The sequence below is a fragment of the Rattus norvegicus genome, chromosome 14, assembly GCF_036323735.1.
Source record: "Rattus norvegicus strain BN/NHsdMcwi chromosome 14, GRCr8, whole genome shotgun sequence".
Taxonomy (NCBI): Eukaryota; Metazoa; Chordata; class Mammalia; order Rodentia; family Muridae; genus Rattus; species Rattus norvegicus.
Genome location: NC_086032.1, coordinates 20,619,844 through 20,638,834, shown reverse-complemented (window position 1 = coordinate 20,638,834; position 18,991 = coordinate 20,619,844). Strand labels below are relative to the sequence as shown.

At 33.9% G+C, this 18,991-nt stretch overlaps 1 protein-coding gene across 2 annotated transcripts in view; it reads left to right on the top strand.

The window, feature by feature from the left end:
- Csn1s1 (casein alpha s1) overlaps window positions 1-15,977 on the top strand; it is a 15,992-nt gene extending 15 nt beyond the window's left edge. Inside the window, 29 exon segments of one of the 2 annotated variants that reach the window (NM_138874.2) lie at window positions 1-34; window positions 1,025-1,087; window positions 2,051-2,083; window positions 2,760-2,786; window positions 3,328-3,372; window positions 4,842-4,865; window positions 4,950-4,988; window positions 5,494-5,517; window positions 6,165-6,188; window positions 7,184-7,216; window positions 7,992-8,024; window positions 8,141-8,185; window positions 8,928-8,969; window positions 9,400-9,417; window positions 9,527-9,544; window positions 9,652-9,669; window positions 9,773-9,790; window positions 9,891-9,908; window positions 10,027-10,044; window positions 10,158-10,175; window positions 10,300-10,317; window positions 10,427-10,444; window positions 10,929-10,970; window positions 11,360-11,401; window positions 12,428-12,454; window positions 13,427-13,444; window positions 14,153-14,295; window positions 14,884-14,927; window positions 15,587-15,974. The exon segment at window positions 1-34 is cut by the window's left edge and continues 15 nt beyond it. In NM_138874.2, the coding sequence (NP_620229.2) occupies window positions 1,037-1,087; window positions 2,051-2,083; window positions 2,760-2,786; window positions 3,328-3,372; window positions 4,842-4,865; window positions 4,950-4,988; window positions 5,494-5,517; window positions 6,165-6,188; window positions 7,184-7,216; window positions 7,992-8,024; window positions 8,141-8,185; window positions 8,928-8,969; window positions 9,400-9,417; window positions 9,527-9,544; window positions 9,652-9,669; window positions 9,773-9,790; window positions 9,891-9,908; window positions 10,027-10,044; window positions 10,158-10,175; window positions 10,300-10,317; window positions 10,427-10,444; window positions 10,929-10,970; window positions 11,360-11,401; window positions 12,428-12,454; window positions 13,427-13,444; window positions 14,153-14,295; window position 14,884 (855 nt within the window). In that variant the 5' untranslated portion in view covers window positions 1-34; window positions 1,025-1,036 and the 3' untranslated portion in view covers window positions 14,885-14,927; window positions 15,587-15,974. 2 annotated transcript variants of the gene reach the window in all.
- Window positions 15,978-18,991: the final 3,014 nt, after the last annotated feature.

Here is an 18,991-nt window from a genome sequence, read left to right as displayed (position 1 = left end):
TCCCAGCTTCTCTCACCCTACTCTTGGGTTCAAGGTATTGTGATTATATACAGAAGAAACATGCAATGATTTCATAAATCGAACTTCTTCTTCTCAATTAGAGCGTATTTACAATGTCTTCTGTCTATAAACTATTGATACTTTGTTACAGTATTCCAAGAGCTTAAAACTGCCTTTTCAGTTTAATACCTTCTCAAAGGTTGACAGAGATCACTATAGTTTTGTATAAATCAATTTACCTTTGATAATTTTTGTAACTAAAATATTGCATAATAAAATCATAGCAAATGCTTTTAAAAGTAATTGGCTGTGTAAACAATATTAGCTGAGAGAATTTCCACAAAGAATCAAAGAATAGAATGTTTCAAGTTGATTTACATGGAAGATACTTTTTCAAAGAATTTCAGATTTAAGCAAATTACTGTTGGGTTTTCTTTCTTTCTTTCTTTCTTTTTTTTCTTCCCACTTTGCAAATGTGGTGATTTGAAAAGAACTGTTCTTTCTAATTGTTTTTAAAGACTTTCCCATCTTAGAAAGAATGGCACATTAAATATCAAATTATTTTTAGACAGTAAGTAAAAATAATGGAAATTTGGTGTTTCTGGATGACATAAGATCTAAGAAAGGGCAGGCAAGATTGCTCAACATGTATAGACATTTACCACAGAGGCAGGCACTGGCGTTTCATCCTCTGACTTCACATGTTAGAGGGAAGAACTGACTTTAAATCCTGACCTCTCAAGTTCTTCTCTGACATATACACACATATGCTGCGGCCATACAAAGGATCAGAGAGAAAGGATTGGGGGTAAGAATAAATAAATATAATTTAAAATTAAAAGAATTAAGATGACAAGAGTGATAAACACTCATTTTGCTCGCATAACTAAGCATCTTATGCTTTCGGAGCTATCATGTATCAAGTTGATTTACTCTTACCATAATAATTACTCCTTTGTTAAACGGTCAAGAAAAAAATTATGAAGACAAGTTCTAACTTTTTCTCGCTCCTTTTTCAACACAGATCTTAGCAACCATGAAACTTCTTATCCTCACCTGCCTCGTGGCTGCTGCTCTTGCTCTGCCTGTGAGTATAGTGAATAATACGTTCTGCCCTCTTGTTCGAAATGGTCTGCTACCTGTTCACACCTGAGACCCCTACAGGGAAAACCCCTAAGTATGTCATGATCGCTCACAACTGTAGTCAGAATTAGGAATAGATTATGATATCACATTTGGTCACATTATGCAATCTGTCCAAATCTAAAACTACAAGTCACATGTCCTACTAGAAATTGAATAAAATCACAATGAAAACAGCAAATAAAAGTAAGAAAGAAGTAACACGTTGTCTAGTTGTAAATATCATGACAGGAGGTAATGAGGCTCACTTCCCTCATATAGCACATAAATGGCCTTCTAAGCATTTCAGGGACATATGATATTTCTTTACCAAGTATGACAAAGAGACTTTTATTCTAGAATATTCTACATAATCAAATTCTCATTTGAGGGGCCTTGTATCAGAATGATTTTCCAAGGAGTAGAAAACCCATACACCAAAAAAAAGGTGTTGTACCTGTAGATGTCATCATTTAACTAAATTCAGCAGTTATTTTTACTGTCAATTGTATATTTAAATAATTATGTAGTATATTTGATGATAAAATGCAATTATGACAAAAATTTAGTTAGGATACTACACACTTTGCCCCCTAATTAGTATAATGTTTTAAAACTATTTTTAAATCTCATCTACTATAAATTCTCCAGAAAACTAAAATATTATTTAGAACCAATTAAAACTAACTGAAGAGTTTTACATTTAGGCATTTTACATAGTTTTCTCGGTTCTCTACCAAAATTTCAAGACAACACATAAACTATTTTTCCCCATATCTGTCAATAAAATAATTATTTCTTCTTGTATTCTGACAAATTTTAATATTATTGTTAAAGATTTTTCTTACATAGCAATTTCAGGTAATGTGTGCTGTTGATATTTTGACTGTTTAGTATTAGGCTTTAAAATTCCTCTCTTACTTTTCAGAGAGCTCATCGTAGAAATGCAGTCAGCAGTCAAGTAAGTACTGTATTCTGCTCTTCAAGAACTTTCTCTAATCACGGGACTCAAAAGAGATAAAGTCCATCTTTATTTCCCAGTAAAAGACACTTGCACCTTTTCTGGGGTGGTGGTGGTGGTGGTGGTGGTGGTGGTGGTGGTGGTGGTGGTGGTATCATTTCAGTGAAAATATTAATACATACAAGATGAATTATGTTAACCATACTTTTTATAAAAGAGCACATAGGGTCAGGGAGTTGACTCGGCAGGTAAATGTGGATATCATGCAATTGTAGAGTGAGTTCCCAGTCCCAGGAGCCCAAGTGAGAAAGGGAAACACCAATCTTCAATCCGTAAGGTTGTCCCTTGTCCTCCACACATGTACCATGGCATGAAAATGCCCACTTACACACACACACACACACACACACACACACACACACACACACACACACAGCACATACACTTTCACACACAAGAGAGAACTATTTCAAGTACTTATTCACAAGGAATAGCAAAATAGATTATGTTAACATATTAATATATTCTCTTCCATTTACTGTTTGTGACTCTAAATCTGCTCTAGTTTTACATAGTGAATCGTGAATTATCTCTACAATAGTCCCTGCAACAGGCATTAAGCCACCATTCTTTCCAGTGTATGGACTAATGCCATGTCATCATTTATTCCTTGCAGACTCAGCAAGAGAATAGCAGCAGTGAGGTAAGCAACCGGCACAGGGAGCCACACCCACACACCTCCGAACTCCTCAGTCCTTCAGTCAGCCATCTTAGATGTGGAATGTCTTCTGCATGTAGTTTTATAGACCTTCAACAGTACCCAAGTGTTCAGATCCCTGGACTACCCTCTCAATTCTGTCTTGATTCAATTGATATGCGAGTCTTTGTTGGACATATTAGAAAACCGACGCTTTGCAGGTTTAATAAAACAGGAACCAGTTAAGGTTTCTCTTTAGATTTTTGACATAGTGTGTAAAACTTAAATTAGAGGTTTACCTTTTACCTAAGAATCTATTGATTTACTCAAATAAATTAAGCACTTAGATTCCTCTGAGGAACAAATTTAGTGTGTGTGTGTGTGTGTGTGTGTGTGTGTGTGTGTGTGTGTGTGTGTTTGTGGTGTGTGTGTGTATGTGTGTGTGTTTAGAAATTCACCCTCCTATAAATGGAATGATATGTCTCAGCACATGGACATGCTTAGTGGTCAGCCTATCATTTTATACTTCAAATTTTAATTCCCATAGGAACAGGAAATTGTTAAACAACCAAAGTATCTCAGTCTTAATGAGGTAAGTGTTTCCAGTTCTTAACACACAAACACACTCTTAGAAGAAAACTGATTCCTTTTAGGTTAACCTGCAAAGTAGCAGGCTTCATTATACAATTTCCATGCATGTGCCACAATACTTTGTCCTCAACAAATGGATAAAACAAAGCATATTTCACTTATAAAAACAATTTTTCCTTGAATTGAATTTTTCCTTTTCATTCATTAAAAAGTAGATTTTAATTTTAATTTATGCCCAAAACGTTACTTCTGACAAAAATACTTGTCTTTTCTTTCCGTTTAGCAGTTCAAATTTCCATGCTCACAAATATGATATTCTGGGAGCATGAATGAGTCTCACATGTGTTTCAGCTCTTAAAAATGTTATTTATTTGTTGAATATAAGGGTATCAAATTCTAATGGAATCACATTATTTAAAAGACTTGATGGCTAACTCAACATTGTCTAAATGAGTTTTTAACATAAATATATTTAATTATTTCCTTTATTTTTGATATTTTAATAATTAAATCATTTCCCCTTCTCTTTTCTCTCTTCAAATCCTCTCTAGTAGCTGTCCCCACTCTTCTTTCTTTCTTCATTAATTGCTACATACATACATACATACATACATGCATATGTATGTACATACATACATGTGTACATACATACAAACAAATGCACGTGCATACACATATTCTTAAGTATGTAAGTACAATGTACTCAAGGGAAATATATTATATGTATGTTTGCAGTGCTGGTAACTTGGTATTGGAGAAGCAATTAGTGTGCTCTTCCCTGGGAAAGACTATTTCTCATTCTTTTGGCATCGTATAATTGTCTGTGGTTCCTTGTGCACGGTTGAGGCCTCTTGGGTCTTCAACTGTCCATGTTTACATCTCTTATTATCAGAAGCCACACCCATACTCTTCAGCACGACTGTCCAAACCTGAGCTGAACTGGCACAGCAAGACTAAGAAGTAGACTTATGATAGGCCAGAATGGGGCTGGAGAGATGGCTCAGTGGTTAAGAGCACTGGCTGCTCTTCCAGAGGTCCTGAGTTCAATCTCCGGCAACCACATGGTGGCTCCCAACCATCTGTAATGGGATGAGGCCCTCTTCTGGTGTGTCTGAAGATAGTTACAGTGTACTCATATACATAAAAAATAAATAATTCTAAAAAAAAAAGATAGGTCAGAATGACTCTGTGGAGTATAGTGCAGAGATAAAATGGGTACTTAAGTATTAATTCAATATAACTCGCATATTGAAAATATTTAAGAGTTCATTTACTTATAGCACATCCAAAGGTAGAACAGTGAAGAAACACATATGTTTAGATATGTATTGATATGACAAGAAACACTGGGACATTAATGGAAAATAGATTGATTTTTAGATTTGCAAAAGGAAGTGGGACTTGATTACAGATTTCCAATAGTTATGTCCTTTCTGCTAATACTGTTTTTCTTTCTTTTCTAATGATAAGGAGTTCGTCAACAACCTGAACAGAGTAAGACATATCTATAAATTTTAAACTATTGTTAAAATCTGTGACTTAAATTTGTGTTATACATGTTAAACTTTGCTTTTACAGCAGAGAGAGCTTCTGACAGAACAGGATAATGAAATCAAGGTACTAATGTTTTCCACAAAATAATGTGACAAAATATGAATTTACATAGCCTAAGAACACTTTTGTCTCTACTGCCTATGGCATTGCACTGTCATTAAACCTGTCAATCACACATTCAAACTGACTAATGGATTCTATTGATACCTTGGAGGGCTTCTGGTTTTATGGACTTAAATAACAACCATGATGAAATAAGATATACATACCATGTTATGACTAAAGGAATAAATGCATTTACAGTATAGTCCATAATTTTCATGTACTGTGAAGGCTGAAAGAAAGCATTGGCAGGGATGATTAAAAGTGTGACATATTGCCCAAGCACAGTTTACATCGTGAAACTTCAGTATTCTTTCACTGATCACAGCCTTTAAGCTTGACTGATTGTTCACTCATTTTTATAAAAATTCAGTATTAAAAGAGCCTACAGTTCTCAAAATGATTAAGCTCAAGGGTGTGCAATTTTTTTAAAAATCTATTTAATGACTAAAACCTTTTCTTACAGATAACTATGGACTCATCAGCTGAGGTAAAGCTCTTTGCTTTAAATCTACTCCACTGAGTAACAGGGGAAAAACACATAATAAAGTTACCTTCTCCAAAGGAGAGAATAATTCAGATAGTTCTCCAAATAGCTCTAATACCTAGGAAGAAAAGATACTGTTACAGGTTTGCTGGAATTAGGTAGATGACAGGCCAATCCTGATATTTTGAACTTCAGTTCTGGGGAGGAAGGTGTCTTTCTACTACGGTGGTGCTAAAACCTGGGCACAGGATATTAAGTAGAAAAAATAATTTCTTAAGTATTTATGCTCCCTTGAGGCACGCTCCACTCAAGTCCATTTTTATTTATTATGTGCCTTTTATACAGTGTTTCTCCTCAATGTTCAGAAGTCAAGTTAAAAGAAAACAAAAGGTTGCACTGTTCACAGATACATTAATATGTTCATAGTCACTGGCAAAGTAGAAGAGCTCAAAAGACTTGACTTAATCTCTGAAATGCAAATTACGAATGGGGAGACTTCAGTTTAGCATGTTTTGTTTGTTTCCCTCGTTTCTGAGATTCTGTCCTGGGTTTTTAGTTTTTGCTAGCATCTACTTGAGTTGGTAGCAGTTAGTTTTGAGTGAGCGTTTGTCATGAAAAACAACATAAAACTTCTTGTTTCTTTTCCTTAGGAACAAGCAATGGCAAGTGCTCAGGTGAGGCTGTCATTTTCAGGAACCACACAATATTCGTTGCACATATTTTTTAAGAGGATGCTGCATTTTAAGCAAGTTACCTTAAGCTGCACACCTTAGGAAAATGAACTTAGAAGTATTTTATTTCTTGAACTTCCTAGAGAAGTGCGCTCCACTTCATGAATAAAGAATACACATTGTGTTCTGGTTATAATTGGAAGTATACGTTTTAGCCTTTAAATAGTAGTCATAAAATAAAAAGAAGATTTGCTTATTTATTGAAATTATATCTAAGAGGCAAAGTGTGCTTCAGATTCAGAGACTGCAGAACACTTTGCTGACATATGGGAGCCAGAACCCTTTTTTCTAAGCTTGAGTACAGCACTGAAACAAGGGATCCACTTAATAGCAACCTAGGCTCAGTGCGCTGCCCTGCTTACTGTGAAATATGAGAAGAAACTCCATCGCCTGTTATGTGTAGACACAAAAATCAGTAGAATATTAAAATTAATCTTCTGAAATGGATTATTGGAGATGAAATTAAGTATGCTTAGAAGAAAGCATTAACTATGCCAAAGGGTATGTGATTTGAATCTAATTTACTCAAATTGTATTCCCATGAGACATTATTATTAATATTTTATGTTTATTCGTACCAAGTATGGCCAAAGTATATAGGAATAAACACTTACCCTGTCTTAAATAACCTTGCAGGATACTATTCTTTTAATTTTCATTGTATCAAAAAATACATAAATTTTGCATTTATAAAATGATAGTTGTCATTGTTTAAATAGATAAAAATGACTGTTTAGAGCTTTCTTGCTTGCTGAGTTATTAGTTTCCCTCACATAATTCTCAAGTAAAATTTATAAGAAAATACCTTATATTGGCTATGAATCCTTTTGCATAGTTTGTTTCTACACTAAAATAACCCTTCCTGAGCCATGGAATTGTTTTCTTCAAATTCTAAACCCTTCCAGAGGTCATGATGCTCATTTTCCTCCCCTTCACAGGAAGATTCCTCCTCAAGCAGCTCATCAAGCGAGGTAAAGACTCCGTTTTCACTCCAAGATCCAATCCGTTAACTGGGAGATATTTGTCAACAGTTGCACGATATGTACCTACAACATATGATCCCCTTGCCTTCGATTCTCTGAATGTGACATTATATTGATTTTAGTATGAAATTATCATCCAAAAAATATAAGAAAGCCACTACTTGTCAAAGATAAATTCAAAGATTATTTCTGGGCCATGTGCAGTGTCCCTCCTTTTGATTATTTATTTGTATATTTAGTGTCCTTCTTGGTCATTTTCAGATTTTTTTTAATAGAGCTTGAGCTCTTTAAGTGATAACTTCCAAATGAACTGTGTGTGTGTCTTAGGTTGAGTATAGAAGTCACTCGGATAGATTGTGCTGACTCTGAGATAGGATAAGTAGTATTCAGTCATTGCCTCTCACCAACATAGGAAAAGAACCGTAGACAGAGAAGATGCTGGATTCAATACTTTGATTTTTCTGAGTGAAATTTCCAGGTATCAAAATAAAATATAGGACAAGGGGATAGTTATATTTTGTACAGGTTATTTCTGTCTGTCACAACATTCTGAGCAATGTCCAAGGAAAGTAGTGACAAGAAGACAGGGAGTATGAGCATAAAGTGCAGCTCAAATCAGCAACTTCATCGTGTCATCCAGCAGCTTTTGTCCTAAGATGGGTTTAGAGCAATAATTCAGTAATACAGTATTTGCTTTATTACTATAACAACTCAAATAACACTATGTCCTAACTATAAACCTTTATTTTCCTCATTTTGTTAGGAATCCAAGGATGCTATTCCCAGTGCTACTGAGGTAGGATATGTTTGCTATATTTAAAATAAGTTAACAATATGCTATTCTTAACCTAGGTTCAAAAAAGTATAACAAGACAACCTTCACATAGCTGCCTCCTTTTTTTTTTATTTTAGCAGAAAAACATTGCAAACAAAGAAATACTCAACCGATGCACCCTGGTAAGACTTCAGTGAATCTGTCAAAAGCAGAGTCAACAATGAGTGAGAACATTATATTACTGCTCTATCTCCTTGATATCAGCCTGAGTTGCAATATGTAGTCTCATGAAATCTAAATGGCCAATCGCCAACGTCTAAAGTTAACATCTATCCTAGGTTTTAGATTCTTTCATTTCAGCTAAAGACTTTAAAGTGTCATGGTTTGTCACCTTTGAATCTGAATGACACTCTCCCTAAATGGTTACATGTTAATTTGTCAAACAACCTCCAGTTGAAGCTGCACTTTCAACCACTTTGATGCATTCACTGTGTCTTATGAAAACAAACATTAAATTACTATTAATGTGTTAACAGTAACATATGGTAATCCCTACATAAATTTAAATTAGCTGTAGAAACATTTTAACTTGGCTCATGAAGCACTCTAAATTCTTTGTAAAACCTAATTTTTAAAGTAAGAAAAGCAAATAGAATTTTCCATCCTATGGTTATCCAGCCTGAGAGATACTGCAAATGTAAATGACTTAGCGATATCCGCATTATGATTTGAATTAAAGCAAATTTTTATAGAAAACTTTTTAATGATTATAAAAGAAATAAATTTGTGACAAAAGGGGTACTAATATATGATTAATAATTTGTCTACCCTTAGTCACAGAAAAAGACAATACAATTTTACTATCTAAAACTACTGAATTATATACAGAAAATTGAGAAAAAAATTTTTTTTCATTTTACACAGGAACAGCTTCAGAGACAGATTAAATACAGCCAACTTCTCCAGGTAACGTTTTATTCATTATCATGCAACTCCATATTACATTATAGAAATAAAGTAAATGAGTTTTATTTACATCTACTTGGTTTTACTTTTCTCTAAGGCCTATTTATTCTAGCTTTAACATAAATAATAATTAGCCAATTATTGATCTGAATATCAGCATGTAAGTTTACCCTTTCTACTTTTTCCTGAGGCACTCTGCCTCAAGCTTATTAATTTTTTGATATAAACATGACATTAAAGAATCAGGGAGAGAAATTCAAGATATTATTATACACTCTGAAGTGAACGTGGACTTCTCAAGGCTGAGTTAAATTTAAACATACTTAGTTGCTAGAAGAATTAACATTTGTGAAGTTTATGTTAAATATTATTCCAATATAAATACTATTTCAATCAATACACTAAAAAGACACTTATTTTTCTTCCTTAGCAAGCTTCACTGGCTCAGGTGAGATGTTTTACTAAATATAAATTATTTTAATATTTATCCAATATTATGCCAATACAAATTATGTGTCAATTGATATACTAAAAGGAGGATTATTTTTCCTCCTTAGCAAGCTTCCCTGGCTCAGGTGAGTTTTTAGTAAATCTATATTATTTTAATATTTATCAAATATTATGTCAATACAAATTATGTGTCAATCGATTTACCAAAATGAAACTTATTTTTCTTCTTTAGCAAGCTTCCTTGGCCCAGGTAATTTTTTTTACTAAATATAAATTATTTTAATATTTCTCATAATTATGCCAATACAAAATCTATGTCAATATACTAAGAGTCACTTATTTTTCTTCCTTAGCAAGCTCTCCTGGCCCAGGTAAGATTTTTTATTAAATGAATATTATTTTAATTTATCTCAAATACATATTTTATGTCAATCAATATACTAAAAGGAGACTTACTTTTTTCTTTTTCAGCAACCTTCCCTGGCACAGGTAAGACTTGTTAAAACCAAATCTAAATTATTTTAATTCATCACAAATATGATACCAATACAAATTCTATGCCGATCAATATACTAAAGTACTGAAGGAGACTTATTTTCCTTTTTAGCAAGCTGCCCTGGCACAGGTGAGATTTATTTTTTTAACTATATCTAAATTATTTTACTTTATCTCAAACACTATGCCAATACATATTCTATGCCAATCAGTATACTAAAGAATGCTATTTTTCTTCTTTAGCAAGCTTCCCTGGCACAGGTAAGACTTTATCTTACTTATCTAAATCTAAATTATTTTAATTTATCTCAAACACTATGCTAGTACAAATTCTATGTCAATCGGTAAGCTAACCTACTAAATGAGGTTTATTTTTCTTCTTTAGCAAGCTTCCCTGGCACAGGTAAGATATTTTTTTTCTTACTAACCTTATTTTAACATATCTCAAATACTATGCCAATGCAAATTCTCTGTCAATCAATATACTAAAGGAAACTTATTTTCTTTTTTAGCAAGCTTCCCTGGCACAGGTAAGATTTTGTTACTAAGTATAAACTATTTTAATATTTCCATTATGTTTTACACAATCATGAAATCCATATTGTTGCTCTAGTTTTGGGGTTGCTTACATTTAGAATAAATCTGCAAAAAACATTTATGTCTCCAATATGAAAATCATTGCCTTGCTCAGAAATTAGCTGGTCACAGCATTTTGGTGTCCTAGCTATGCATGCCAGGCTCTATAACACACTTAACAGATTTTAGAAGCATCCTGGTTTTGCACAGGATTGTCATGCTAGTTCATAGCATTTGTTACAATTTCTAAGTAAAACCAAGTGCACACACCAATTGTTGACTATTCTTAAATGAATAAAATCAATTTACTAAAAGAAAAAAATTTACCTTTGGTAATCTGTCTTTGCCCAAGTGAGATAAATAAGTAAATTCAAAATATTTTAATGTTTATGTTATGTGTTACACTTTTACAACATATGCTTTCTTTTTTTAACACAGAAACATCATCCAAGACTGAGCCAGGTCTACTATCCAAATATGGTAACATTTTCATTTACACTTACCAAAGAAAATATTAATAGTGTTACAAATGGGTATGAAAAGAAAATATAGTCTTAGAGAATTTATTTACTCTTATTTATTCCAGAGAATAAAATTTATTCACTATTTATTTTTCTATACTAGAGCAAACGTACCCTTAGCTGACATTTATTTATGCACTCTAAATATAAAATATTTAGATTTTTTCAGGAATCTGAGCATAGAATTAATAATGCGTACAAATTTTTTGATAGTGTACAGTCAATTACTTGGATGTAGAGATCCAAATTACTTGGATGTACAAGTTTCTTTGGATGGTTCATCATAGCGAGCACAGTTGTATGCTGTCAGATATCTCACTAATCTAGAATATATTTTCTTTAATACAGGAACAACCTTACAGGATGAATGCATACAGCCAAGTTCAGATGGTAGTATTTTTTCTTTATTATGAGATATTAATGTCATATTAAGTCTTCGCTTAAAATACCTTCATATTCTTGAATAGATTCTTTTCTCTGTGTCTCTGTCTTTCTGTCTCTCTTTCTCTCTCTGACTCTCTGTCTTTGTCTCTACCTCTCTCTGTCTCAGTCTCTCCCTGTCTGTCTTGGTCACTGTCTCTCTCTGTGTCCCTGTCCCTGTCTGTCTTGGTCACTGTCTCTCTCTGTGTCCCTGTCTGTCCCTGTCTGTCTCTGTCTCTCTTTGTCTCTGTCTCTTTGTCTCTGTCTCTTTCTCTCTCATAACTTTGAGCACAAAAAGGCTAATCTCACTTTATGCATATCTTGTCTCCTTTGGGCAGTACAGTTATAATCACAAGCGCTATGTAGGGTAACTATCTATAGTTGCATTTATTTCTGTCAAGACTTATTTTATGGTCACACAACTATACCTATAGATTTCTAATTGTCAAACTGAATGTGGTTTAGGCATGCTGTGTTCAGTTTTACTCGTGTTCCCTTAATCAGGAGATTTTCTTATTGACACACTATTCTTTAAAGAGACCATCTAGACTGACTCTAGATTCTGGAGGGATTGTGACAAAACCCTCCAACTTTCTATTTTATCACCTATAAGGTGAATTTATCAGTCATCCAGAGTGGATACTGTCTGCTGTACTCTGTACGCCATTGGTTCTAAAGTGTCTCTGAAATTAAAGTTGAAATCAGTTCCTACCAAACAGGTGTTGCATAGCAGTTCTGACTCGGGCAAACCACTAGACAATTGCATACCAAGTGTGGAGTTTTCTAACAGGAACTCACAACATAATGTGTTGGTGATCGTCAGGGATGATTCTGTGTCTTATAGAAAAGAAATGTCAATGGATAATTAAACAGCAGGATAATTAAAAACCAAGGGTCAGTTCCAAAATCACTAAAGAATCTCAAGGACAATTTATTTTGTCCTTACAGTGTTAATAGATCCTAAAAGGTAATTCTGATATTCTTTTCTCTTTCCAGAGACATCCTATGAGTGTAGTGGATCAGGTAAAGCCTCATCTTTGGTGTGTGTGTGTTTGTGTTTGTGTTTGTGTTTGTGTTTGTGTTTGTGTGTGTGTGTGTGTGTGTGTGTGTGTGTGACAGAGAGAGAGAGAGTGCATATGTAACGATTCCATAGTCTATTATGTATATTGGTATATGCATATTGGTTATACACGTATTCATTCCAGAATTTCCTAGCTGTTGGCTACTGACAGGGTATCCAGTGACAGTTCTGGTCTTGCTGTGAAAGATCTAAGTTGCCAAATGAAAATGAGGGACTAATTCTTTAGTCATCTCTGAATGACAATAGTTTCCGTTCAAGTTTCTAACTTTAAGTTATAAAAATTCCAATTTGATACCCTATTGTCCAAATGCAGTTCTGCCATGGAAAGAATTTAGATTCCCTATCTACATGTACACTGTGTCTCACTTGTGGGAAATTAATATGTCTGTCGATTTCCATCTCCCCCAATTCCCACGTCTTTATGTTTCTAGTGCTTGCATACGCCTCTACTTTTAAAAGAAGTTGCTCTGTCTTCCAGTCTGAGACTGTGGGCCATTGATGGCTTCCCTTCTATGTCTCTCATAGAACAGTCTAATACTGAAAGGAATGTGTAGAAGAGTGATGGAATTTTCTTTCTATGAATATGATTCTGGCTAAATTTAAGATTTTAAATACTGTAGTAATTAATCAGCTTCGTAATGTCTCATCGGTGTGTCTCTTGTTGCCTTCATTGCACTCTTGAATGCTCCAATCCCTTTCAGTGCTCACAGTAAAAGCAAATTAGAGGCAGTCATTTGTTTTACTTAAAGTGTAACGGATGTATTAGATTCAACCTTCCATACAACTTTTAAAAGACGATGTAAATGGACACAGATAGATTTTATTATTTATAATTTTGGTACAGTAATTTACTCTCTATGGTGCCCAGTTATATTTGACTTACAAAAATTGTTTTTTTCTCCCTCTCCACCAAGGCCCAGTTCTCTGTTCAGGTCAGTTGCTTTATTATTTAACTTCATTTTATTCATGTGTATCAATAAGAAAGGTAGAAATTTTAATATATAGTTTTTGATTTATTATTTATATAAATGTTCACAAAAAATTTGAGATGTTTTCGACTTTATTCCTGGATTCATAAAATATAACTTCCACTTATATATAGATAATATATAGATAATACAGATAATACAATATTTAAATATTATATATTCCAATATTATTCCAATAATAGAATATCCAATATTATGTATTCCAATTATATATATATACATATATATATGTATAGGAATAGTTCAATATTTCAGAATGAAATATATGTTTTTATATCCCAAACTAGCTCCTGGGAATGGCACCAAACTAACATTCAGAGAACTTTTTTCTGCCAAATAAACATTCAGGGGAAAACTATATTGACCTTGGATAAAGGACTCTTCTTTTGATATCAAAGTTCTTAAGGGAACTAAAACAGATTTCAGTTAGCAAAATTAATTTTTGTAGTTAAAATATCAACAAGTTTTTAATTAAGAGCTAGAGAGACTCATGCTATTATTTGGGGGCTGGGGCTCAGATAATCGTGACTGTGGAGAACTCTGGTCCTTGGGATTCAGTTGTCAATAGTGACCTTGTGAAGTGAATGTGACTCAGCTCCTCAGAGACACTAACAGCAATTGCTCACACAGTTTGTTTTGTTTTCCCTCCAGTCTTTCCCACAACTCTCCCAATATGGCGCCTATCCCCTTTGGCTTTACTTTCCACAAGACATGCAGTACCTTACCCCTGAAGCTGTTCTTAACACCTTCAAGCCCATTGCCCCCAAGGATGCTGAAAACACCAATGTGTGGTGGTAAGTTTATGAAAATTAATGAACACTGACACATTGAGGTTAACAAAGGAAGCAATGAACCTTAAGGAATATCTGTAAGAAAATATTTAGAATAAAAATGACAAGTCAGTGATGAATGCATGCTTTCTAGTTTCTGAGACTCAAAATCCTTGCTCAGTAACACAAAGAGCAGAATTCTACAGTTAGTGAGACACATTTTAATGATGGAAACAAAAACATCTGCTGACTCGCAGTAAACACAGTACTTTGGTTTTACTACTCTCTAAGCGCTTTCCTTCTGTGCTTTGGTTTTTCTAATCTCTAAGCACTCTCCTTCTGTGTATGCATGTGATTAATATAAATACTATGTGTGTGAAAAAAAGCACTTATCTAAGCATGTGCCCATCCTGAATTCAACTCCTGTCCTTTTGCTCATTTGAAATACTATGGTAATACTTTTTTCCCTTATCCTTAAGATGATCAATTTTAGTAATTTTTTGTCAAGAAAATATTATAAAAACAGATACTTAATAAGTAACCATCATTCTTCTCATTAAAATTTTACTATTGAATAAATTCATCTAATGATGTTAATAATTTTTCCCTCAGAGGTATTAAGACAACTCTCAGGAACTCCACAGTTATACCACTTGGTGAGTTTACAAACCCTCCATCCTACTACCATTTGAAATTTGAGTTTTCCTAATTATGTATTTAAATAGCAACCTAATATTTCCCAGTATAAATTATAATAATAGAAAATTCCTATACAAGTATATGTGAATGTTTCATGGAATAGTGCCTCTGACGCATGAAATAGCAAGATCATATTCTTTAAGATAATACAGTAGGAATCAATAGCAAGTTATACAGTAAAACTAAATGTGTTTTAATTACCTTAGCCACTGTCCCTTCTCCCTCCCCCTTCCTGCCCGTGTGTGTGTGTGTGTGTGTGTGTGTGTGTGTGTGTGTGTGTGTGTGTGTGTGTGTGTGTGATGGTCCTTAATTTTTCCCCAAAAGATCACATTAATAAAAATGATAATCTTCTGGCCTATGTGACACTTTTATTATATTTTCCTGGTTGTATCTATAAAAATAACACAAAGAGTTATAGCTTAATAACAAATTCAGTGCAAGTCAAAATAAACCAGGAGCGATGTGTATATTTAGTAGAGAAACAAAAGTTAACTAACATGCTAGTGTGATATAAAAATAAAATGACTAGCAAATTGTATAAAATCAAAACAATTTCTCTCCCTTCACAAAGAGGCATAATATAGCTAACCATATATATTTTCATCTCTACTTACAGATGTGACTGGACCCTCCATTCTCCATCCTCTTTATGTCTCTCCGTCCATCCTATGGAGCCTGCGTCTTCCCTAAAAGCTTGACTGCTGTTTTAGAGTAGAAAAAAATCTCACATAGAGGGCTACGATTCATCTTCAGTTGTCTACTACACATTAGATCGCATAGCACCCTTCCTTAGGCTAACTTTCCCTAGACAGATTCTTTTTTCTAAATTCCAGTTACATCATCTGAGCAGAGAGAATCAAGGTTTTTAACAAGTTTCTATTATGGAAAATTTGTTTTAAAAGTCTTTAAATGGATTCCTCTGAAAATGTCATCATTTTGGGTAATTGTGTGCAGTAACTGAGATCACCTTTCTCCTATTTTCAATAAATCACATTTTAAGGCACAAATTGTGTTTTCTGGCTTTGATTGGGTATTTTCGTAATTTTGTGGAGTGTTTGGGTGTGTGAAATTCTGTTTAAGCTAATTTTTATGGCATTTAGTATTTTAAGATCAATTCTACTTGGTGCTGAAAGTCAGAGAAGATATTTGCAAGCCATATACAGCATCTTTCATTTAAAGTTTTTTTCATAGAATATCTATCATACAGGGACACAGAATTACACAGCAGGGAGTGAGTAATGGGGTGCTGGGAATTTGAACCTGGTTATTCTTTACTCTTGGCAACTGAATAGATTTGAAGCAAATTCACAATCCTACATGACAAATAACTAAAAAATAACCATACAAGAGAAAACGCATCAAATTAATCCAAGATTACTAATAGGACATACAGGTATATTTTCTCAATTTAAACTTTAGTGCAAAACCAGATTAAATCTGTCCATGAAACTGTTGACTGAAATGAGATCATTTAGTTGTAATATAAACCAAATTCATCTCTTTCCTCATATTTTAAATCAATTTGAAAAAAATAGATTTACAAGATTGTTGTGTTCAAGACAAACACTAGGAACTTTACTTTTAAATACCCACACTTCAATTCTGTATTGCCTGCAAAAAAGTGGCTATGGTGGCCTCCTTCAACTTTTCATGATCCCTCATCATCCTCTGGGAAGATAGCAGAGAGCAGAATTGAATTATCACATGACTCTTTGCCATTTCTCTGTCCAGTCTTTAACACTCCCTGACCTTTACCTAGAAGTGGAGTGCACTGTTAATTTGCAATTAACTACAGGAGACATGATTTCCAGTGACTCACTTTCTATCTTCTGACTCTGTGCATCAGGGGTAATAAAGCAGTCTTTTATATCCATTCAAACTGTACACTGCAATCTGAGCAACATGGGAAGTTAACCAGGGATGGTATACACTCTTCCTAGAATTAACAGAGTCAAAAGTCTCATGCAGCAACATCTATTACTCAACTCAAAGAAACCGTGTCACAAATCGCACCTCTTCAGAGAGTTCTCCATACTGAGTAGGAAGGTGAGTCAACATTGATCTAAGACTCTGTAAGATGATGAAATAATTCCTTCTCCAAGTAAAAACCTCCCAACTTAGAGGTAAACAACAAACATTAGACTAAGAAATATCTTCTAATTGCAGGATCCTCCCTATAGAACCTGATTCTCAGAATTCAAGGGATATAAACATGCAATAGACTCGTATTGGAACCTGAGGATAGAGAGCCACATGAGTCTCTTTAATAGTAGTTTTAGCTAGAATCTGCTCACCATTCATGGATATTTCTATAATCTATGTGAGTCTCATGGTGCTGTTGGCATTAAATGCTTCCTAGAGAAACAATAATGAGTTTTATGTGCTATAATTTCTATTCTAACCATTTCTCTGCAATGCTTATCACTATTAAAAGAGAAGTAATAGAATGTTATTAGTATTTTCCTTGAAAATGACTTCTCTATTTAATACCATATATTCCGATGCAGTAGATTTGATCATTGATGTCTTACTCTCCTAAATGTCTCCTAAGACCTGGAAAGTTTGGGAACTCAAGTGTCATAATATCTGTGACCTGTATGAAACTCTAATCTTAAAAAAAATTCTGAGCATCAGTGTAGATTTTCAGTCATTCTAAAAGCAATGAAGGCTTGATTCACATACAGGACTAAAGGCACAGACAGGAAAAAGCACAGAAGAAGAGATAAGGTTTTACTTATATATTTTATATAGGTGCTAGAATATTCCATTTATAGGCTGTGTACTCTCTTCTAGTCTGCATATGAGTTACAGCCACAGAACGTTGTTTATATACAATCCATTCACATTATTTTAGGTGGCAGGAGCTCATTTGTTTCAATTATAGTCTAATTTTTCATTGCCTGTACTCAATTTATCCAAAGGATTATTAAATCAATCTTTTGCAAATTTTACTTTGAGAGATCTACAAATCTATTGCTCAGGCCACTGGTGCATATTTTAGTTAAACACAGATAGCCATTTGTCTATTGATGGTTATTTTAGCTTTATCATACATTAGTCAGGCTTCTGAAACATGCAAACCCATCCATGTACTTATCAGGAAAATCAAGTTTTAGCAATGGACATTTCTTAGGCAATCTAAGACCTCCCTCCAAATACTTACTTATTCTCAATATCTGCCCTGGTTCCTTGCCTCACTCCCTTAAATAATTTCTAGTTGTTCTGGCTTGTCTTCAGTATCACAGTAGTTCATTTATCCTAATCCCTGATGCTTTCTCTTAGTAACTTCACACTCACTGCCTCCCTCCATGATCCCATGCTGGAGATAGTCATGCATTTACGGAGATCATTTCCATCCTTGCCCAAATCCCATGGCTATTGTTACCACATCTAGCTCAGTAACTCTGAACAAATTCTTGCTTCCTGTGTTTTAATAATTATTGGGTGCATTTTTTAATATCATATGCCTAACAATGGGACAACTAGTCACAAAATATACTGTTACTAATTTTAAAACCACATAAACAGAATTTTAGCAGTTGTTTTGCCAATTTTTATTTAAGTCAGCATTGCTAAGAACTTTTTTATCACTGTAGTTTTTGTTGTTGTTGTTTTGTTTGTGCTGATTTTATGCAGGATTTTCTGGAGAGAGAGCTAGACTTCAATTCTTTTCATTTCGACTCCTCTGGCTATTATATACTGGCTTGGTTTTGCATTTTCACTTGAGAACTAGAGACAAGGAACACCATCTTTGAGCCTTTATTGTACATTAATATTTTCTTCTTGTTCTGTTTATTCAAGCATGTGAGCTTGAATAGAATGAATAATGTTAGCAAACTTTAAGACTGATCATGTAACATGAATTATTGCATAGGCTGCATACAATAATAGTGGTTGCCTTACTAATTGGATTTTTGTTCTTTATACATTTCATATGTAAGTAAGTACTGTGAATGCTCTCTCTGCATTTCCTGTTGGCATTCCATGTGTTTAAGGGCTTCTTGTAAAGAACTTTAAGTTC